The 24531-nt window shown below is 41.1% G+C and overlaps 1 protein-coding gene across 4 annotated transcripts in view; it reads right to left on the reverse strand.

The window, feature by feature from the left end:
• The window catches only part of nhsa (Nance-Horan syndrome a (congenital cataracts and dental anomalies)), a 73487-nt gene that overhangs the window by 9467 nt on the left and 39489 nt on the right, over positions 1-24531 (reverse strand). The window contains exons 2-6 of one of the 4 annotated variants that reach the window (XM_022200284.2): positions 6945-7097; positions 6375-6496; positions 4790-4852; positions 3049-3241; positions 172-303 (exon numbers count right to left, since the gene is read on the reverse strand). In XM_022200284.2, the coding sequence (XP_022055976.2) occupies positions 172-303; positions 3049-3241; positions 4790-4852; positions 6375-6496; positions 6945-7097 (663 nt within the window). Of the gene's footprint in view, positions 1-171; positions 304-3048; positions 3242-3948; positions 4768-4789; positions 4853-5161; positions 5207-6374; positions 6497-6944; positions 7098-24531 lie in introns of those variants that run through there. The other 3 variants (XM_051947038.1, XM_051947037.1, XM_022200286.2) reach the window with 3 other exon arrangements.

A 24531-nucleotide genomic window follows, 5' to 3' on the forward strand; every position in this document is an offset into this window, starting at 1 on the left:
AATTCAACTTACTATAATTTAGCCTCTGAACATTGAACATTTTTTGCTTAAGGGACACAAGACAGCATGTAAAACAGCTACAGAACACATTTCCTAAATAAGCATAAGTTTTAAGTAAATTTACGTCTTTGCGTGTGTTTCTGACATACAGAGTGAGATGAAGTAACGTACCTAAATCCTGCTGCACCTGTCTGGGAACGCCGGCAACCGTCCTCCGTCTCCTCAGCTTCCGTCTCCTCTGAAGCACAGACTGCGAGTGAACGAGCGAGCAGCGCACACTAGCATCTCTGTCAAAGCCAATCCCTGCAACGGAGACAGGACATCTGAGGAATCTTTGTTCAGCCTCGACTGCAGAGGCTTCTTCTTTAACTCTCACGCTGTCTCGTAAAAAATAATTAAATGGCTGAACTAAATTAGGTGTTCTACAAAAATAGCAGTTAGGAATGGAGGGCAGAGATCTGATGGAACTTAAAGCCACAACGTGACAATCTACAGAAGATGGACTGGAGTCAGAGCATGGAGTTACTTGCTGCTAAATTCAATGACTTGGTTGTAACAAATAGAAATAGTAAACAGTATTTGTCCCTGAAGAAAAACCAGAATAAACATCCTGCTGTGATCGTTTCTCTTCCTGTTTTTGTTTTCAAGCCTCCTGTCGCTCCCTCACCATACATTATGACTATCATGTGATAACAAGTCAGGCCTTTCAGCACCACAGCGATTTGCTGGACTTTGCTTGCAATGTGCATTTTTTATCCCAAACTGTCTGACTCAGCCGGTGCTGGCCTACACCTCTCCTTTTGAGTCAATGTGAGCAAGAGTAAATTAACATCAGGCAGGCCTTTTCAACAATTTGGACACAACTAATTGGTATTCATGTCACAGCATCTCGCCTCTTTGCAATCGCAGCACAAAGCGTCAAAGCATGAGAAACAAAGTTAACAGGGCATAAAGCATGACTTGCACATTGAGAGCGGGTCTCTGTAGCAGCGTTAATGTCCATTAATAATGACTTGTTTCACTGACAGCTGCAGAGTTTCCTGATTTCCTTCCAAATGTTTCATTTTATCAGGGAAATTAAACTCTACACAAAAACTGTTGTGGCATAGAAGAGTGTCAAAACCCAAGAATGCAGAGAGGAGTGACTGTGTGACTCCTTTTCATACTGAGTGTAAACAACCATGTTAACTGTAAAAAGAATAGTGTGACATTTTTAAAAAATGCTTATTTGCTTTATTGCTAAGAGCCAGAAGAGGATATTGATCAACTGATAATTTTGCATGAATAATAAGCAGGGGACTGGGTGTGTTCCCCAAGAAATGTTAACCATCCAACACTTAATTTCTGCATTCCGGTGACTTTTTATGCACAAATTTGTGCCTCTTTTGCATTAATTTACGAAGAAGATGTTTATTCACATAAAAAACCTACAAAATTCAGGATTCGGGTGACAGTTCAAAATATAATAGACTATCAATATAAATTAGTCTCCCCTAGAGCAACTTTTCTTATCTAATATGCACTCGTGTTAACACATATAGGCATGGTTTCCTTTTATGTCCTCATTCGTGTCTTTTGCTTGTTAAATAAAAAAGAAATCCACCTATCTTCTCCTCTAAAGGTCACTAAAGAACACATTATGTCTTGTTTAATATTGTACACACAGAAGTTAAGCAAAGAGCTTAGGAGTTGCTAGTATTCATAGTTTGACTAGGGAAAACGTGCTTAGCAATTGACATCGCTCTCATTTAGCTAGCATAATGAGATGATTAGCTTAACTTAGCTAGCTTAAAATGAACAAAATCCAACTACTATCAACTCTAAAGCTCACCAATTAAAACATTATCTTGTATTTTCTTATTTGTAAAAATGAATATAAATGGTTTAAAATTAGTCTACCTGTTTCTCTGCTTCAGGTCTTATTGCTAAGCTAAGCTAAGCTAACTGTTTCCTGGTTGAAGTTTTTAACAAACATGAGGTTGACATCTAGAAGTGTTGTTGGGATTTTGACACATTGGGAGCTTAGCCCAGTTCACCAGTCTTTGAATTTTAACCAGATAATTGCACCATTTTCAAGTTATTTCAGCGCAAACTGAATAAAAATTGTGACATTGTGACAAACTGTGTCCTTGGCACTTTCTTTCTATATTCAGCCCGTGTATCATATTAATATCACAGTGAATATAAGCAGCTACTCCTGTTCTTAACAGTGTGTTTTAGAATCCATATTATTTATGACGATTTACAGTTTTAAACATATATAATGTGTGCCTTGTAACTTTCAGAATTATTAAAAGGCACAAAGGGTTTGAAATTGCCCTTTAAATAGACCAGCAAAAGAGACGCAGGTGCTGGTGAGGAAAAAAGTTCACTGAAAAAGTTCTATACACAGCATCCCATATAACTAAGAATAGTCAGACTGGATGTGCAATCTGTGTTGCTGACATATAACCCAAAACATCCATAGCTGAATGATAACTCACCTAATTACAACATCTTACAATAAAACATTAAAATGTTATTTCCTTGCTACGTTTACTGTTATGCTGTTTGTTGGTTACTTAAAAATTAAAGAGGCCACATTCTATATATAGTTACGAGGAAACTTAAATTAACCTAAACTGAAAAACCTCAATTTCTGTGAATTTACAATTTAGCAATCAAATCAGACTTTGATGAACAGCAAAATCATATCTCAACATTTTCTATTAGGTATATAACATTGTTTTCAAGGGATTTAACGCATGATCAGAGTGACAGTTAAATAGCTATTTCTACTTCTTTGTAGGACAAACAAACATCCGGGCCTATATACTCGGGCAGGTGTCACAAAGCCACTGGTAGTGTCGATATTCTGATCTAATACTAAGCAAAAAAGCTAATAAATGTATTTCCCAACATGTCCAACCATTCCTTTACAGAAGAAGTAAAGAGGGCTCGCTCCTCTGAGTAATAGCAAACAAGTCAGTTTGAATAATATCCCCCACAGCTCAGTCCTACCACAGTAAACAGGTTCAGTGTGAAAAACATGAAGTGATTGAAATTTACCAGTCACATTAATGGGGATGACACATGAGGTGATGACTTGGGAACTGCATTTCATTCTCTCCTCTGGGGTGGGCAGCGGCAGAGCTTTAGACCAGTTAGTCTGCTTGTCCAAGGTGGAGGGGATGTTAGGGATGGGGAACTTAGATCGGTGACCTAGAGCCACCCCGTCAGTGTCGGGGTCAGAGGGCGCAGCCTGCAACAGATGGATATTTGCATGGTTAGATTGTTAAGGTTGGCCGGAATTACGTGAGAAGTTAGAAAAAAAATATGAAAAAACTCAGCTTCAGAAAGGGGGAATGTGCAGAGTTGGGTGATTAAAGTCAGGGATTATGCTGGCATTGTCGAGGAGCCGAAGACTAGATGTAGAGATTAGTGTCTTATTAATCTGCGGCAAACAGCAGGCTGGCGTAAATCAATACACATGCCCTTAAAGCAGCTGAGTTCCAAGAAGTAGAGGAAGCATGCGAGAATGAATGGAAGGCACAAGAAACATTTAAAGAATCTACTCTGGGAAAAAGAAAAAAACACCAAGAAGAACTCTAGAATTCAAAGCCTGACTGCACATGTCATGGTAAAGAGGCTTCACTCAGCAGCTACCAAGCAGGACAGAAATGTGACAAACGGCGTAAACAGTCATTTCCAGTCACGACACGCTGCTCAGGAAACTCTTAGCTCATGCTCTGACAATCCGTGGCACCTTTGCGAGTCCCCAGAATAATAACAAGTCTCCGGAAATATTCTGAGAGGAAATACTTGACTTCAGTATCAGTCACCACACAACTCCAGACTTCCCCACAACTTCTGATCCGTCCTCACAGGATCCCCCCTCGCTACTCTGCAGATTAAATCCCCCACTGGTACTTACATACGCTGCCGTGCTAAATGAATTTAATTTCTTACCTCGAGATTCCAACAGAGAGACACATGTGAAACTGGGAGTGATTCTCAGGCTTTAGCTGCTTCCCACCTCCACAACCCGACAACCTCCCACCCCCCATTTAAAGGCAGCTCTCCAGCCTTTGTGCTCTCTGTTCCCAGCAGACCAATGAGACCCTGACAAAAAAAAAAAAAAAACAGCCACAAAAGAAACCGGTTTCCTTGGAAACTTCTGCCCAACTTGTAGGGAGAAAAACAATCAAAGGGGACACCATACAGCTGATTTGTTTTGAGAACAGAGTTTTTAGGAGCATCTGAGAGGAAGAAGAGGATGACGAAGATGGTGAGAGGGAAAGGCGGCAGAGTGGACACATGCAGGATAAATTTTAAAAAAAAGGAGTGGCAGTGTTTGGTGTTTTTCAATGCGGGCATCATATATTTGCCGGAAAAAAACAGCACAAAGACAGAAACATGAGGCTGTCAGCTGTGCAGTGAGGGATCATGGGTAATCACAGACGCAAGCTGCGAGGAGTCGACCCTATCATTAAGAGAAACCCCGGCTGCTGGGCGGCTGTGATTGCGGCCCTCATGCACACATTCCTCACATTCTGCAGACTCGATACCCTTCACATGAAACCCAACAACTACTGTCTGAGCAAATGTGTGACGTAGAGAGGAAACTTCTCCAAACTGGGTGGAGCAGGACGCAGCCACTGCCAGAGAAAAGGCTGCATTTAGAGAGCATGCATTTAAAAGGAGATTCACTATGCAGATTAGAAGAAGACAAACAGGCAGAGGACAGGTGGAATAAAAGGGGTTAGAAGGAGTGCTCAGGAGCTAAAAATGAGGGAGGGAGGATCAATACCTTTCTGCTCCAGGGAGAGAAGCGGCAACATTCGGTAGGGGAGGAGGATCGGGTGGATTCGAACTGAACCACGGAGGGAAAAACACACAAAACAAAAAGGACAACAAAAACAAATGATAGGAAATGAACATGGTGATAGTCAACATGAACACACACGCAGACAAAAAAAGACAACAACAGCGGGGTAAACTTGTTGAGGAACATCTAAAGATATTTGAGTCAGGGCAGGACCATGAGCTGAAAACAAAATCCTGAACAGTTAATGCTACATTTACTCTGAAGATGATGAAACAATGAATGAATGAATGAACAAGCATTCATTCTGTGCACAGACCACAAAACACTATAGACACAGTCCACTTTCCTCTTTACCTGAGCTAACTGTGTTGTAGCATCTCTAAAATGCTTCTCTGGCTGCTTAAAAGGGAGAAATGGAAACGTCACTTCAAAAACATGTGAAATCTGATTTCAGAAGGTAAAACATCACCATGATTTAAGACAAAGGAACTTTTTGAAAATCTATTTTATCGGCATATCAAAAGGGTTCCTACAGGCTGATGATTACTTTTAATATAAGCATGCATCAAGAGGAGAGTATGGCTTTATGAGACCTTGCAGTATTAATTGCGAAGGATTCTATTCATTACTCAATGCTCTTTTTCACTTGTCATGTCAATATATTCCAGCTGCTTCATCTACAAATGACACCTGCAAGATTTTGGATGTGTAGAATTTTTGTTCTTAGAGGTTAAAGGCATTCACATACCAGCATTCTTCTCATTTATCATTTAAAAATGTGCCACAATTACACCAAATATCAGAATGGAAACTGTAAAAACAGAAAGAGTAATTGGATTTTTAACATTCTGAAGGTCCTTGACCTACTCATCTGTGATGTGTTGTTCTGCTGGAAAACAAACAATTCTAATATGAAAAATGTGCTTTCTCAAATTAATCACTTTGTTTTGCATGTCTCATTTTTTTTTTTTTAAATTCTGCATTCAATCCTGTAAAAACAAACAAACAAACAAAAAATCCACACTTCTTGGTGCAACCTAGAAACCACAAGTGGCTCAGATGAAACCAGCTGATGTGATTAAAAATTCAAAGACTAAGCACCTGAACTGCACACTGCGTTTACACAGAGCAGAAAGGTGATGAGTACAAGGGGAAAGTGATTGATTAAGGTACAGACACTCCAAACCATTTGCCTGGTGAAGGTCTAGCACTAAAATGTAGCAAATATATGCATGTTTTTTGGAGTCTGCTGGGAACTACCATGCATATGTAAAGCTAATGTACATTCCTATGTTCAAATGAAAAAAAAATAAAGTGAGTGAAGGCCTTTCAAATATTATATCAAGAGTGAAAATGAAGTCACATCTTTACACACTTAAATATGCAAGAAGATTCTTGTTTTTACCAGTTGCTCAGATTAAGTCATAGAATTTGACATTACAGAGATAACCGCATTTTACTTCTTTATTTCAGCTGCTGAGCAACAAATCTCAATATGATATATTCACTTTAACATTAACATAATCAAGAATTTTTTTAAAGCTCAAGCAAAAGATATTCTTCTCACCGTTGCTAAATTTGCCCCTCTCTGGACGTCCTGAGGGGAGGGGTACAAGGGCATGGGGGGCAAAGCAGAGATGGAGATGGTGACTCTTCGTTCCCTGCTGCCTGATCGTCTCCTCTGGTGATCTGCAGCAGAAAATGTGCAAAACACTGAATGGACTCTGTTGTTAAGGTAATTTCAAAACCGCATATCAAAGGAAGAAGGAACTCCAGCACAAAAACAAAAAAGGATGCACATGTTACAATGAAATCAATACAGCATGCCTTCCATGAATACCGCCTTTGAAATACTAATTAATAATTATTAGTTACTGACTTAAAAAGATGGTAAAATCTGAAGCCTTTCTGTTAATTTGTCCACTCATCCAAACCTCTACTGCGCTTACATCCAGAATGCAGTTGCAAAATGACTCCACAAGAGGGCAGAACGACACCAGAATCACAGATTTCCAAAAACATGGTGGACTGCATGTGGCACAGACTAAAAATATTGGGACTGACAGGTACAGGGCAGCCTCTATGGCTTCCCTCCCATGTTGTGGTTGGAGGGGCTGAGTGGTGCTGAAGCCCTCACCTCGGTGCAGGACCCACAGGTTGAAGTTGGCTTGCCTGTGGAGCTCTTCTACACATGCTGGCCGTGTGGAGGGGTGGAAAACGTTCCTCTGCTGGTGCCAGGGAGCTTGGTAATGTGCTGTCAGCTTACTCTCCACATCCAGGTTGGACACCGCTGTCAGAGAGAGAGAGACGGACCGGGTCAGGAAAGCTACAAGAACCGCATACAAGAGTGTGGAAATCAACATCCCACAGCAGTATTTGTACTATACGGCCTTTTAAACCCTCAGGGGCAACTGTTAAATACTAAAACATCTTGTTCCAGCCACATTTAATCCTTCTGTCCTTAAAATACTGTGTTAAGCTTGTTGCCAATATAAAGGAACAGCCCAGTTTCAGCTTAGCGAGGAGAAACAGTCACAAACCAACCACTTTAAGCACTCTTTAATATGTTTCCTAATAAATGAGGTACAATGCATGTCACGGGATCTGTTGTAAGTGCACCGTATGCCAGCAGATGTAATGGAAAGGCAGCTTTCATCACAAGGAGCCTGCTGAGCTCCACGGGTAAGAAAACCTTTAAATTTCCACTCAAGCATTCTTGGGGCGACACACTGGTTAAGGTGAACTCCACAGCTTCAGACAAATGAGCCGTGAAGCCGATATTCCTCCACATATGAACATTTCCACCAGCAGAGAGTCAAAAAATGCTTTGGGATCTAAGGTGGAGATGAAATAACAGCGTCATTAAAGCCTGACAAAGAAACACAATCAGACTCACTGATAACAGGACAATAGGCTGTTTACTAATGCAATGCCATTACCTGCAGCCTCACAGAAGGTATTAATGTAACCTGATAGTGTGGCTTTCATCCTCTAAACACTGACCAGTACCTGGACTAATCCCACTACTCCCCTCGTCTCACCTCCTCGAGTTACAGAGTTCAAATTACACATAATGCGTGAAGGGGCTGCATGTAGTTAAAAAGTTAAAAGGAGTTGTTGGGTCTTTGTGCTGTAACTTGTTCAAATGCTGACTCCTTAAAATGCCACAGAAGTATTTCATGCTGTAATACTGTGTAGATAAATGAGCAAACACATTTTAGCTTCCTCTTTGCACAAATGTTAAAGTCAGACTCTGGAAAACAAGCAAATCAAACACAACAGTTGTAAAAAATGGACACAACTGCATTGAAATAACAGCAGTCAGATATTAAGCTGCATAAAAAAGCATCACTCAGCGTTTGGCTTGAGATTGCATTTTACACATCTGTAGTAAAATCCAAGAAAAACCTCAAGGATTAACTGCTGAGCCTCTTGCTTTAGCAGACAAACATTCCCGTCAGTCTTCCTCTACCTGGCCGACATTCCCAGGCTTGTCCTTGACCTGACAGCTTTACCGAAACACACTCCGTCTGACCTCCATGTGTGATGAGAGCCAGCTTTGGCTGAGCACGCTCCAAGTTTGCTTTGTACTGCAGCCAGAAGCTAACTTTAGTCTCTTTCACTCACAAAATACATAGTTCAGCTCCTGATTGCAGCTACCAAAGGTCAGGGAGACTGAACTAAACCTCAGGCTGCGGCTGCACATCTAGCTGCTGCATGTGATTTTCTCGCAGCGCTGCTACTGCGGTGATTTCTCTGACAGGTCTTTTCCAAGAAACATGGTGCCGTGCATGAGATCCCCTGGAGAGGTCGTGTGTTTATCTGTTACTCCGAGGCGACCTGACGTTTTCCATAAAACAGCCTAGAGTGATCTAAAAGGCCTCCACTGTGACCCTGCTGACCTGAAAGCACGATCTGTGCTGTGTCTCCTGCTCAGCTGGAGATGCTAAATGTGAACTCAGCAAAGAGCAGATTTACGCCGGTGGAGCAGAGCTGAATGAAAATGTTTTACTCCCACCAGATGTTTCTCTCTGAGTGCCATGTTTGATTTTTCATTTTTGCTGTGAATATGGAAATATTTCCTGGCTTAGAGTTGTTATTGACTTCCAGTGGAATGGTGTCATCACATATTACTGTAATTTTACAAAATAATGTGGTCCAGATGATTGATTTAAGGGAAATTGTGATTGAAAGTTAAAGACCAGCTTTGGTAAAAATCAACATTTTTACCTTGTTAACATGTTCAAATGGATTTGTTAGTGTGCGTTTACATCATGAGAAAAACAAACGGTCAATACCATTTCTGTTTATTTCCACTTTGAAACTTTGCAAAAAATGGTGTAGTTACATTTAAAGCATTTGAAGGCAGGGTGGGATTATTTTATCTGAAAAAATGTAAATATGTTGCTCTGACCCACAGATATGATGTGTTAGGAGGTAATGAATAACCTGAGAGCAACTTTAAGTCAGAATAAATCATTTTTATTCATGAAATAGTTTGGGGAAATCTATATTTTTGCTTATTTGATAAGAGTTAAATTTCAAGATTGATCGCTCTCTTATCTGTGCACAGATATGAACAACGGAGGAGCTAATCAAAGGAGATAAAGTTTGTTTCTGAAGTGCTTGTAGGTACGGTCTCCCCTTCATTTCTGCCAGAATCTTGCAGAATCCCTACACAGGCATGGGAGATTAAATCAATCTTCTTATTCAATTGTCAGCAAGAACACAATTACGCATATTCCCAAAATCTTAAACTATTCTTAAAATTTCATTTTGTTTTCTAAACCCAATATGTGCTCCTCAAAGATCCATAGCAGTTAGAAGATTTCTTTTACTTCTTTATCTTCTCTCTTTTTCTGCCAGTCGAGTCTAATGCAGCCTCTAAAAAGTTTGGAAATTTGCACACAGATTCGAGAGACTTGTCCATTTTTTTTCGCCAAGTTTCTTGTCTGCAACTGTAGTACTCATTGAAGAGCACAAGTTGAAGGAGTGACATGCTCTGAGCCTAACAGGGTTGATCAAAAAGTTCCGGGTGGTGTGCGTGCATAGAGTGTATCACACTCCAGCAACATGTGGCAAATGTGATTTCTCCATGGACCTCAAACTGGAGCAGTGAGGAAAACATCACATTTCGTGTGAATCAGCAGCATGAGGAGGACCAGAGGAGGAGCTGCAGACTGAGCTTGGTGAAGGAATTTCAGGTCAAGAGCACCTGGAACATGCTCGTTGTTTTCTTCAACATTTATGTAGTTATGCACAGAAAATCATCCCCCAGTGTCGCATTGTGGAGGCAGAGTTCTACTGTAATGTCTTCAGGGGTCTAAAGGAGAGCATTTGGCAAAAATACTCCAATGCACAGTGTGCCTGATCATAATCCAGCAAATATGCATGGAGTTTGTGACCACAACAACACAATCATTGCTTCCCAGCTGTTCAGCTCATCAGATTGGACTCCCTGTAACTTTAAAATTAAGTTAAAGAGTCACCACTTGGACACATTTTAAGAGATCTAGCAGTAATTGCATACAGTGACACATCTATATAACGGGAGTTGCTAAAGCACTGCTTCATTGCACAAGGAGACTACTTTAACCAAGGTTAAAGGTAGCTATGGTGTTTGATTTTTATTAATAAAGTCTCAATACCTTTTGATTGCACCTAATTTGTCTACTTTTTAAAACTGTGTTATCACTGAATTTCTTAAATCAAAGTGAATTTAAAGCACTCTATGATGGCAGTTTTATGCTTAAATTCTATTATTTCAATGTTTGAGTTTGAAATTCTACCAATCTTCACCTAAACTGGCACAGAGGATTTTCAGACCAAACACAAATGTTCCCAGATGGATTTTAGATATGTAGAACCATCTGTACATTACAGCCAGTTGAATCTGGAGGTGAAGCTGCAAAACACACACTGTGTTGTACCGCTGGGCAGCAGTGCAATAAATAAATGTTCTCTTTAAGGCTTGCAGTTTTTTGTTTGTTTTTTCCTATGATAATCAAATTGCCGTGGGGACTGTTCCCTGCTGAAAGGCTTGGCCCCCCTCATTGCCACTTGCAGCTTTGACATTATTTTTATACTGATCAAAGCATTCATTGACCCCTTGTCTGCTGCACAGACACATCTGCATTTGTTATGCTTCCTTGAATTTATTTGGAGATATTAGCCCTCTGACACTGTCTGTCAGCCTCCCTGCTGTGATATGAACTGCTGGCCCTGTTGTGACACCATCAATGTCTGCAGCACACTAAAAACCCATTTGACAACAACAACAATAACAACAACAACCGGGACACAGACTGCTCTCTCCACCCGGCTCCATTAAACTTTCGCTGCTTTAATCTTCCCCCGGCTAAAAAACACATCAGTACTTCCTTTCACCTTGCTCAGTCAAATCTCTGACTCTCAGTTAAGTGACTCTGCGCTTGTGCAACAAAGCTCGACTTCCTAAGAGGCCTTTAAGAGAGGTTTTCGTGGAGACAGGAGTCCATATGGGGAAAGCCTTTAATGGTAATTTAGTGGTCAGCTGTTGCCCCAAATGAGGCCAAAGAAAACACATCAGCCTTCAGTCATTTCATTGACCTCTTGGCAGCTTTCTCTTACTTTCACAGTCAGGCTGAGTAATCTTCAACATGGTTTTACTGAGCCAAATAAGCCACGTGGCCTCAGGTGAGAAGAAAAATAAGACTTATGACCAAAAAAATGAAGCTTTCTGGCCCTTTTTAAAGTTTTAAACAAGCACCGCACCTCTATCTTCTTCTTCCCTACTTGTTCCCATTTAGCATCCAGCTGTGAATTTTCCTAATGAGGTGATATCACACACTCCATTATCTGCTCCTTGACACAACCCATCAATCTCTCCTCCTCCTCCTCCTCTTCATCTCCAGCAGGATCATCCCCCCAGTCAGTGCTGCCAGCAGCCCTGCAGGCCGGGAGAAGTGGGGATGAAAGCCTGCATCCTCAGACTGCTGCTGCCTTGTAATTTAGTCAGTATTGGCCCAGACAGGAGCCAAGTCAAAAACCCCTTACACCTCCACTCACACTCTCACACACCTACAATTTGCCAGCGGCCTGGGAAAACACAGCCGCAGATGTCAGTCATTAGGTCACACTTAGATTAAAACTTTTTTTTTTGCCTGAACTACATGCAGCAGGGAGACAACCCGGCTTCACTGCTTTCATTCAGATCTGTGCAAGTGAGATGAGTTAATTACTACTGAAGGAGTGAAGAGGCGACGTCTGTTCAAAGATGCAAAAATATGCTTGTTTTAAGGAAGATCAGAAGTTTGGAGCTTCATCAGGGAACACAGATCTGCCTTGAGCACTTGTAGATTCAATATTTGGCATGTTCTTGTTTCTGAAGCTGTTCTTAGTCTGCTTTATTAATATCTATAATAACTATGTATATATGTCAACAACAAAAAAGCTGTGGGAACCTGCTGTCTTGGCTACCAGGACTCGATATTATCTGTTCCCAGAGCCAGTCCTAAACTGGGAGAAAGATTGTTTTTAAGTTTGAGTGTTTAAGTTCACTGCAGCTGTTCTTGTAATCAGTTGTAAAATTGCTTAAATCTTAAAGAGCTGATCTCACTAAATAAATTTAACTTGAATTTATGCAACACATTTGGTTTTGACGGACTCACATGGGGCCTCTATGATTATGCATCATTAAGTTTTTTAGTGATTTTATGATATTGCAAGGCACTGTTAATCATACGTAAGTCCAAATTGGTTTATGTTTGTATATCTGTAACCTGTTAACTTTCTGAACCAGCTGGCAGGTTTAAAAAGACAAGTTATCTTTTTTTTTTAAATCTGTGTTTTTTTTAATCACAAGAATTTGCACTATTTATCAGAGATAGTAGCTGTAAAAACAGAAAGAATCACTGGAATTTCATCTGTCCAACTGTCCTTAGTATTAATTAAAATCATTTTATTATTCACGTCACATTTGAAAATTCTCCAGAAACTTACAGTTTGTTTTAACTAAGTTCTGTTAGGAACAAATAATTCTGCACTCCTTGTTGCAACTGTGAAGCTATTAGTGATTCCACTGCAACCAGCAGTCACGTGACAAAAATGCAGGAATATATCGACTGAACTGCAGGAAGTGCTTACACAGAGCAGAGAGGAAAAAAAGAATGGAATAAAATTTAAAATGTAAGTAATGAAACATCTGAGTTGCAGGACTCAGGAAAATAGTCATTTCACTTTTCCCAATATTAAAAAACAATCAATTCAACTTTAGTTTTTTAAAAAATGTTTTATGGCATTATACATTTGCTATACCATCCAAAATATATTTTTGAAGTCTCTTTGCTTCTTGTCATGATTTAGCCGTTTCCATGGATATGCTGGATTTTACTTACTGTGAAAACTGAGCGCAAAGTGAGTAAACATGTGACAGCTGCTTGAGGCTTAGAGGGTTAATTTGAGCTTTTGGCCAGGACAGTCTTATAAAAGCAATTCCTAATCTCAATTAGACATTTCATGGTTAAATACAGTTAAATTAAAGATTGGAAAGAAAAAAATAAACAATGCATGAAACCTGGGGTGAGCGCCAGAGTGTGTAGGACTTCCCTGCCAAAGGGTTTTGTTCACACTCTGCAACTCAGGTTAAACTAATTTAGCAGCCAAACAGCACGAGCCGAGAAGAGGAAAGCATCCATATCATCATCTCTTAGATCACGTGACGACGTCCGAACAAAGCGCAGACATGTTTGTGCAACCGCTGTGGTTGAGGTCATGCATGCAGTATAGAAAGAAATGGGAGGTACATGCAGCTCAATTAAGGCCCCAGTAAATTACACAGTACCTTGGGATGTGAGCCTAAGGCAGCATCCGAGAGCCATGACAGAGAGGTGCGGTTTTTAACTCTGCGCATCAGAGTGAAACATGAAATCAGTCTCTTCCCTCAGTCACCTTAGCGTGTCCCCCATGTCTTTGCAGCCTCTGCTCCACTGCCATACTGACCTACAGCTCCCATGCAACATCTGCTCACACTCCTCCCCCAGTGTCCCCCTTCCCCACCCAGCAGCGATGGGTACAGATGGCCCAGCCAGGCCCCAACTTGGACAACCGCTAATCTGTTTATGGTGCGCTGCAGGAGGAGCGGAGTGTTAATCCAAACTGCTGAAACAACACTGGCCGTGTAGCCCACAATGGGCGAACATGGAGGGTGTAGAGGAATGCCAACGGATGCGCAGGATGGAGGACACTGTTGTCATTCACTTAAACACTGTGCGGTTAAAACATTAAAGTGTCACTGTGATTCATTGTCTGAATGAATCATTATTATGTTCTGAACGATTCAAATCTAGCATTGCTGTGAACATGATAGAAAACAGAGCAGCTATAAAATAAAACAAACTGTTCCACTCATGCAATCATGCAACATAACTAAAGCACCTACAGCTACATGTACACTGCAGTGACACAATGAATCTAAAAACGTACTCACCTGAAGCAGGAAAATGTAAACAGACACTAATCAAACTGCTGAGATTCGCATTTTTTCTGTTGCCACCAACAAAAAGCTCCACACTGACTCTGCTGTCATTAAAGGAAACATCGCCGCTGCTGCTCGCTGTGTGTCGGCTGCTGGAGAAAGTCCCTCTGAGGTCTGATTAGTAAAGCACAAAGACCAGAGTCCTGATGCCAGCAGACACACAATAACAGCCGTCTCCCCGGTAATCCGCTCTGAGCCCACATCCACCCAGCTGATGCTGCTGCTGCTGCTGCTGCTGCTGCTGACCCACTGCAGCAGGTGGAGCAAGACTGTTTACACTCATTAAGGAGATGAGGTTAAAGCCCAAACTCCTGCTGAGATACTCTGCTGAGAAAAACCCAGAGTGGAACGTTTGCAGCGACTTAGTTTGAGATGTGAGTTGCTTAATGCAGACATGATAGTAGCAGTGATGACTGGGAGCTTGTGTAACCACATATACTGCTGTACAAAACATACTGTATGTATAAGAAGTCAATGTTATTTTGCATTTCTACACTAGCACACAGAAAGATAGCATGCTTCTTTACTGACACAGTTACTAGTTTATCTTCACTATCTGCTGTCCATAAGGTGGATTATACAGGACTGTGGCCTCCAGGTCAATGGTTGGTCGATATACTCATCCGATCCAAATCTCATTGTCAGAAAATCTCCTCATGATGAGAAAAGCGCTACATCAATAACCCTCCAGGATCAATCCACTATATCTGCCATCAGGACATGGAAACCGCTACGTCTAACTTGTGTCATGTTTATTCGAATTCGACTCCAAACAAACTGACACCGTTATGAAGAAGTTGTCGATGTGGCTGCATTTTGTTAAAACGAACGGCCAAAAAGTGAAGCAGGAACTTTTTAAATAGCAGTTTGTAAATTACACCTCAACAACCATCACGTATATTCAGTAAAAACGGCAGGCTAACGTGTCTGCATTCAGTAGTTCTGTTTCCATAAATCAGGTGCATGCTGGTCTGCCCTTCATGCTGTCATTGCAGTATAAAATAACCAGATTAAAATGATTTAATGTGCTGCAAATACAAGTTTTTAATACTCTTTTTGTGTTAATTATTATCAATTTAGGTTAAGGCTACCAGGTAGAGTGCACTTAGTGGACTGTGGATGATTTAGTTCATCTGGAGATAATGTGCAGATTGTTTCCCTCAGCCAATTGGATGAATAGTGGGATTTTCTTTGGTTGACTGCAGCTGTAGATTATGCATGGCTTAGACTTTGCTTGTCAGCTTAAAGTACCAATTAGAATCATTAGATTTTTTTAAAGGGCATCATAAAGAGGAAAAACAATCTGTCAGATATTTTGCATATATTCATAAATATGGCTCAGTTGGAAAAGTTTCATAATAGATTCAAACCAAAGTGCATAATTTTTTCCTGAAACAGTTTATTTTATTCACATATTTGTATATTATCCTATAATTTTGTGGTACATTAAATTTGTTATAGCATAAAATATTTTAGAAATCAACAGGTATTTCATATCTAGGTTTAACAGATGACTTAAAAAATGAATGTTGACAATCACAATCAACCTATAGTTTCGGCACAAATCATTTTGCAGATTTTTCACATTTTGAGCAGATTGATTGAGGATTAAATATTAATTCCCTCCATTATTTATTAATATTGAAAAGCACTTATTATGTTCACTTTATGAGCGCAAGTGATGCAGGAAAGTGTGATCACTTACAAACATTTTCAGCTTGCACAGGCCAGTCACAGCCAAGACTAATTGTAATTTTAGTTCGGGAAACCTCAAGTCTCGCCTTCTCTCTCTTACTCTTCCTACCACACCTATTTAAATGGTCTCCACCTCGCCTCACCTGGAGCTTTGATGTGGGACAGCGACTGAGCCCTCGACCTCTGCTTGGAATGCGATGCTGGGAACCAGGAGGCCTACAGGGGGGCTAATGATCATCCTGATGCTGCTGTCAGCTGTTCGCAGGTTCCACCGCAAACTGCTCCTGATCTGTAATCAAAGCTCTGGTCGGCTTCCTGAAGCGTCTTACTGTCCCTCAATACTACTGAGGAATGAAGAATGAACCCATCATGACAGGCAATTCTATTTATAGTCTCACAAAACTGATTTTCATTCTGTGTGAGTCATTATTTAACATAGTGAGGTTTTTATGTGTGACGATGACATCAGCACGCAGGTTTGTGAAAGGTTTAATTGCAGCCCACTAAAGTCTACTTGTACTTCCTGACTTGAGGTCAGAATGCATGCGTTGGCAGAGCCGCAGGTCCGCACATGAAACCCCGTCTGGTGGTGAGATGAAATCACAAGTGTGCTTTCAGGAGACGCTGCTTTGTGCGCAGATATTGGAAAAGAGCCTGGATTAAACCGTATATGTGTGCTGGGAGGTACAGCAAGGACTGGAATGAAGGAGTGGGGGAATCCCATCAGATATAACAGTCCTTATTATAACAGACACAAAAATGCATTACCTCACAATCAACACAACGTTCTGCTGATGGCAACAGATGAGACAGATGTTCTACTATAAATAATCAGTGAGGTGTATCAACAGGCAGACCTTCATACGAGCTGCAGCGACAGGAAAAAAAAACTGCTCAAAGCTTCCCTCCTGTGACACACTCCTCCACAAAGCTATGAAATTTCTAATGTTTATCCATTTCCCAAACACACACACAGATGGAGTTTAAACTGCTCCGACTGAGAATTATTTCGGATAATATCTGAGACCGTGTTGCTTTCAGTGAAATCTTCCTGAAGATGGGCCAGCGCTCAGAGCAGCAGCAGAGGAGGAGCGGTGTGTGACTGAGGCCTGTTTTCTCAGCTGCTTCAGATTACCACTACAAAGTCTGACAGCAGGCTGCGGTGACTTTGAAATACTTTCCATTTTGAACCCTCCAGAGTGGAGCATATCGCAGGGAGGGCACAATGCCAACGAGAAGATTTCTCACTCTGAGCAGGGAGAGCGGATTTTTCGGAAAGGAGGAGGATGTGTTGAGCAAAGGTTTAAAAATTTCTGACGTCCTCAGAAACATTTCCTTTGTAAAACTTTTCCAGCCTGCGTAATGTTCATGAGATTGTGTGGTGTGTTTTATAGTACAGTAATGAGCAGGCTATTTTGTTGGAGTGTCATAACAGCATTTATGTGACACTACGAATGAATTCAGACAGAGGTTTTCAGATAGGAATGAACCAAAGGGATGATCTGGCAACAATCAGATCCACCAGTATATTTAGAGATGCACTAATCAATATGCTTTGATAATTAGATTGAATGGCTACGTGTAGTGTGCTGTTACTCATATGTATATTTTACACAACACTGTAAACCATTCGTAGTGCTGCTGAGGGTTTTATCATCTTTCAGCTCATTGTTTTGGTCTCACCAGTTGCAGCTGTAACGTTGCGGTTCACTCTCAGCGCTACCATTAGCAGCGCTCACAGCGACAGCAAGCAGCTGTTTTAGATTCATTGTATACTAGAACAATCAGGGAAAAAAATACCATTTAGCTGGTGAACACAACAGAACATTTAGCAGCTACAAGCAGGACATTTCACTCAGGAGTTGGTGACTATGGGCTGGATTTCAAACTCATGACCACTGCATCAGGGACTATAGCCCCTGTTTATGGGTCAACCAGCATTTATGACAAAGATGTTTGATAAAAAGAAAATCTTTCAACATTCATCCTTCTGTGTTGATAGGCTACTACTCACGACATGTAACCATTCAGAAAGCCAGTATCACATTTTTAAATGGATTTATTTAATCTAAAATTGGTTTCAGATTAAAAGCCTTAGGGCTTGCTCTGGGGATTCAGCCATAGAGGTTCTGTAAAGCGTCTTGAGACAATTTGACCTGTAATTGGTGTTATATAAATAAAATTGAATTGAATTTTAAAAAAATAATGATACCAATAATTATTGAAATGCTAAATATTGGATCTGATAATTGGCCATTCCAACAAAACCCTGACTGTTAGTAAAAACGATTCATAATGTTCTGAACATATTTGCCAACAACTTATTCATATCAACAGATATTATTATTATTATTATTATTATTATTACATAAGAACAAAAATTGTACAATATGTACATAGCCAACGCATTAGAGCCATCTGCATCTTGCTTTTTTGAAATCCTCTGACACAGTAGTGACTTGTGAATTACAAACTAACCATGTCCTAAAGCACAATCTGGTTTCGTGTCTGTTTTGCTCTAAACGGGACCATAATTTACAAACTGACATCACGTTGTATTGAAGGAGAGACAAAAGTACCATGAGAGACCATAAATCCATTATGAAAGTCTTTACTAAGGTAGCAAACCAAGTTATTATCAGGGTCATTTTCTCATAGACTTCTGTATAATCTGACTTCATTTACAACTGTAGAAGTCGCCCTCTGCTGGCTGTTAGCAATAATCCAGGTTTAAGTTTCACTGGCTTCACTTTTCAGATGTGGGGAATTATATCTATCATTTATATACAGTCTGCACTTCAAATGAATAAATTATAAACAACATGTTGCTCAAGGGAGAAGTTCCTGCAGTTATGCACTACAATCAATTGTAAATCATGCTGAACAGCTCAAACAGGAACAGTGGGAGTTTCTACTGTAATTTCCAGTTTGCTGTAATTAAATCACGATTTACACTTATGAGCCGGAGTGAAAACAATGACGAAATCATCTGGAATTCACCCTAAGCAGATGTTCCCAGATTAGAATCTTAGAAACAACACAAATCATTCACACCCAGCTCACTTCTGAATGGCTCTCTGCTCATCTGTACATTTTGTTACCGTGTCGTCTCCGTACAGTCTGACCTCTTGTTTACTTCCGTCGTGCTCTTTGACTCACATTTGAACCAAAAACCTACGGTATGACAAAAACTGTGAATGAGAGAGAAACTCCCACTGAACAGAGGAGGGTTTTTTTCATTTTCCTGTCCTCTGTGTGCTCACTCAGCAAGGTCAGCGAGGGTCAGGTCTGCATTCGGAAACCTTTCCCTCTTGACCTTTAGACACCTCATTATTAGGTCTGTATACAGACTGGGAGGTCAACTCAAATCAGTAAACACTGAAGTAAATCAACAGCTCATTGGCCACTCATTCATTCCACTTGGCTTCTTTTGTATTCTGGTCAATGCTCTAGGTACTGAGTCTACTGACGCTTCATGATAAAAGTACACATTCTTTCATTTTTAAAGTTAATTCCATAAAACAGCAGCTGACACCGTGTGTAGATATTGAGCTCTTTACTACAGTCTGAGGCAAGAAATGAGTTGTAAACCTGTTCTTTGGGGCGTTAATGCATCACATATAGGAAACATAAAAAAAAAAAAGAAAACGGCAAGAAAAAAATGAACAGCCTATACACTAAAGCACACTTAAAATTCCTTCACCCCTTAAATCAGCACGAAATTCATTTTACAGCTCTCTCCTGATTTGCTACAGAGGCCTCTGCGAGGCTGCAGCACACCCTCTCATATCACATCATTTAACGGTCTTTGAGGTCACAGCTGACTCCTATTGGGCTGTAATGGCTTCCCCGCTGTGCTTGGCCCGGGTCCCTGCTTTCGGTAGACCTTTGAAGTGCTCACACTCCGACGCCCAGCCTCAGCATAAGAGGAAGGGGTGTGTCTGGGCTGGTCCCAAAAGAAAAAATAAAAGCTCTCTGGGTTTCCGTCCTGTCCAGGTACACCTGGCCTATTAGTCTCACAAATGAAAATGTTCAACCTTTGACCTCCCGCTTTTGTTCAGTCTTCACTCCCGTCTCGCAGGCACCTTCGGAAATGCGGGAATTCTTGGTAGGAGAGTAAAGAAAGAGTGCCTGGCTTTACTGGAAATAAAGGTAGTGTTAACCACGAGGCAGAGGATAATGATAAAGTCAGAACAAGGGGAAAAGTAATATGAGCAGCTTCGGGTCTGTCAACACGAGACCGAGCGCTTACGGGAATACGGCTGCATTTAAAAAGGTGTTTTCACTGTGGCCAGACAGGATGAGCAGCGGAGGGGTGAATTTACCTTTCCATTAGCACACAGCCAAGAAAAATAAGAAAAGAATAGCAGAAGAGATTAATCTTTCATCAGCCTGTTTCTCTGTGAAAACAGCATGCTTCACCGAGCCTTTTGTTCCCGCACGCCACTCATATAAAAAACCTGCATCATGGTGCCTCTGTACTGCAGACGTTATGTAAGGTCACAGCTCCATGTGCTTGACTTCACAACACTGAAGTCATGCACTGATATCGATTTAAAAGAAAACATATCAATTTTATTTCATGCTTGTTTATTATCAGATATATACTTTAATATGTACATTTAAACTAATTTAAATGTGCTCTAGAGAGTTGAGATAAGTAAGGTAGACAGAAGCAGCTGCATCAGAGCCAAGTCAGAGCATTTTTAAAATTAATCAAATTCTCTTATGGACATTTTTTTTAAGAACACTATATTGATAATTGACTAAATATCAGATTTCATATTTGCTCAGGCTGATAATGTGTGCACTCCTAGTTGCAGCCATCTATCTGCTGCCCTAGAGAAAATGAATCATCATTTATAATAAAGCAATTTTTCCCAGCAATACACTTGTAGAAATCCTAATAATAACAGCCACGGCCAAACAGCCTCATCATTAAAAGCACTGACACTTGAAAAATAAAACAATTATCATCTAGTTACAATACAATGTTCTGTATGGAACTTCCCCCAGTAGAACAGCTGCTACGCTGCTAAAACTGCTCAACAGCCTAAAGTCTTAATAATCCTGCCTCCAAACTCCTCAGATCACATTCTAATGAAGCATCCACCAGATGTGCCGGAACAAGTCCGACCCACAACAGATCTCCACCTCCCGGTGCCAGACACCACAGGATGCCCCCAGAGGTCTTGTGTCAATAGACAGGGATCTACACAATATTAGGCAGGTGGTTTGAATGTTTTTTCAGCAAATAATTTTTTAACGTGCCACAATAAACAAAGACTCACACAGTAGTACAAGACAGAGCTACTAATAAAAGGCTTGTCTGCACACTGTTGGCTGACTGGTGCTATTTGTGCAGTTGGTTTGGTTCATAGTCACAACAGCAGCCTTGGCCCTCAACTTTGACTGAGGGACTGTACACAGCTTTTAAACAACAAGTAGCTCTCAACAACAGAAGCACTTCCAGTGTTTTGTTCAGCTGCTCGTTCATCAGCTTGTTAATCAGTGAGTGACAAGCTGAAGGGTCAGAGGGTACAAGTCTGTATGACACGACAGCCTCCGGTCACAGACAGAGCCGCAGAGGTTAAGGAAAGTGTGAACTGATAGCAAACATACATACATGTGTATATGTGAACGTATGTGTGTGTTCAGGTGTCTGTACACAGTGGGACAGTATCACTGCGATGAGTAACCTCACACATTTGTAACCTGGCTGAAGGTACATGGGAATATGCAGACTGTTATGTAAGTGTCTGAGCAGCTTAATCGCAGAAGGTTTTCTCCACAGTTTCCTGTGTAAACACTGAGCTGTGCGAGCCTCAGACTCTGGTTTCACCAGTTTACTGGCATCACTCAGCGCTCACATGGAGCACAATAAGCAGAACAGACAGACTGTGAAGGGAGAGACGCACAACGAAGGGAAAATAGGAAACCCTGAAAGCAGACACGAGGGAAGGTGTGGTTTGGAGAGAGACAACGAGGGCAGAATTTGCGTCGGACAATTGCAATGGAAACCTCTGTTTAACTGAGAAATATGGTCAGACTGAGGTCAGCTTTGTAGGCGAGTGACCTGTGCGTGTCTGTGGGAAAGTCATTAGGAGGGAGTGGCATTAGGCTGAGCTGGCAGGGCTGAGCTGAGGCGTCCCTCACACATCTCTGCCTGCTAGGATTCAGTTCAGACTCAGAAAGAGAATAAACTGGAGGCCTTGCTGGTTCAACCCAAACCAACAGTTGGCAGGAGGATGGATATGCAGAGAGCAAGCCCAGCAGCCCGTTGAATGGAAACAATGGAGAGGATCAGGCCAGTTCCTGGTGGCTTCCAACGCCACACCCAGGCAGCTCCCAAACACACAAGCTGTTCATGAGCAGTGTGAGTTGGCATCTTTTAGGAAGAAAATACATCACTAAAGCCTCATTTGTGTGGGACCAGTGTTACCTGGGGACCTTGTATGATTTAGGAATGGCCCCTCCCACACACGTATCTTTATTTCTTTGCACTATATTCGTACGGAATAACGAATTCTGCGTTTTACTCTAATTTACTGACAGATGTGATGTTAATAAGCTACCACACTACACTGTTGAGCCTCTTGAAACCCTTCAAAATGTTCCCTGATATTATACATGCCATTCATCTCACCATCCTTTTAGACTTTGCCTTTTTGATGGATTTAAGCTGCTATTTCCTTGAAAGAAACTTCTGATTTTGCACTGAAATACTGTCAAAACTTTCAATTATAAATACCAGCACAGCCTCCATAGTTCTCGAGCAAGAAAGTGGCAGAAGAAAGGCACAGTAAAAAGAAAAAACCTTGCAAAAAACAAAATGAGAAGCTACTTCGGTGACTGTGTCAGGTGGTAGAGCGGGTTGTCTACTAAACACAAGATTGACGGATCCATCCCAGGCACCTACACATGCTAAAGCATTGATGTGCACCATTTTAAAAAGGCGCACATTTGCATGGCACTAACATTATTAGATGGAGTCTGTGTTTGGCAGTTTTTGGTGGAATTTTTTTTTTTTTATCAAATATGGCAAATTTGCACAAGATTTAAGTCTTCAGATTACCTCAGCAATTACTATGAACTACTAGCGGTCATAATGCTGGTGCAATACTGTGCTGTTTCTTGAGTTTCCAGTTGATCTAAGTTTCAAACCTCACCTATAGTCAAGAGTTCTGGGAAATAAAAATGAAATTGTGGGTTAAAGGAAATTATTTTCCTCCTTAGGGCAGCTGGGTTCCTCCTTAATGATGGGACGAAGAGCTTGGACATTTGGAGTAGAGTTGCTGCTCACTGCATCGAAATGAGCCACCTGAGGTAGTTTGGGCATGCGATTACGATGCCTCCTGGCAGTCTTCCTTTGGAGGATTTCCAACCACCTCCAGCTGGGAGAAGACCTCAGAACAGACCCAAAAATTGCTGGAGGGATTATATATCTCATCTGGCCTGGGAGCGCCTTAGGATCTCCCAGGAGAAGCTGAAAACTGTTGCTGGGTAGAGGATGTCTGGAACGCTCAGTTTAGTCTCCTGCAACTGTGAGCAAACTCTGATAAGTGGAAGAAAATGGATGGATGGAAACATTCAGGTAATACTAGTCCTGTACAAATTGAGCTTAAAGAAAACATTAAATGTAACTGTTGATGAGGAGCATGTAATGGGAACACAGATTCTCAAAACCAGTGTGTCACCTCTACCGCACTGGGATTAGACCAGAAGTGTTCTCCTATTGTTAGCCTCTAACAATAGCAGCGGATTGCTACAACACAATATGCCGACATACGCTGCTGGAGACGATTGTGCTAAAGTGGTGACCTGCTGTGTGACCTCTAATGTGTACGTGTGTGTAGCATGTCCACGGCCTGAAACAGAGAGGTGTGTGTCCACTCATTAGCACAGCAGTGCAGAGAGCATCAATGAGCTGGAGTGTCTACGCTGAGGAAATCACAGCGGGCCTGTTAGCGCCACACTGACACCTCATCGCAGCTCACGCCAACAGACTACAAAAAGGATGGCATTGTGTGTATTATTGCGAGCGTTGTGTCTCTATGGAAATGGTCACATATGCGCGGAGTGAGGGCGTGCTCCTTCACAGTTCATCATACCTCAGCTGTGGAAAGTAAACTCAAGTACAGCCCTGTAGTGAACCATGACTCCTCTGCAGCTGTGTGTTTGAGCAGCACTGGGAAAACTAGCAACACAATGTACGAAATATGTTTAAAAAAATGGTTATTTAAAAACAGACACAGATTGGTTCCAGATGTAGTGGAAATTTTATTGGTACTTACCTATGGATCATGAGAACGAAGTCCATAGAGACATGAAAAAAAGAAAGAAAACATATTATTAGTTGATGGCGGCAACATATCAAGGAAAACATCTTGTTTTAATTACACACTGAGCTCAGATTAATCTCCAGGGAGTTAGAAAGTAGCTGGGTTAGTTTTCATTACATTCAGGACAATTTTTGCTTTACTGTTCCTCTGAGACAGTCTTATCTGTGAGATTG

Source organism: Acanthochromis polyacanthus, chromosome 4 (assembly GCF_021347895.1).
Source record: "Acanthochromis polyacanthus isolate Apoly-LR-REF ecotype Palm Island chromosome 4, KAUST_Apoly_ChrSc, whole genome shotgun sequence".
Taxonomy (NCBI): domain Eukaryota; kingdom Metazoa; phylum Chordata; class Actinopteri; family Pomacentridae; genus Acanthochromis; species Acanthochromis polyacanthus.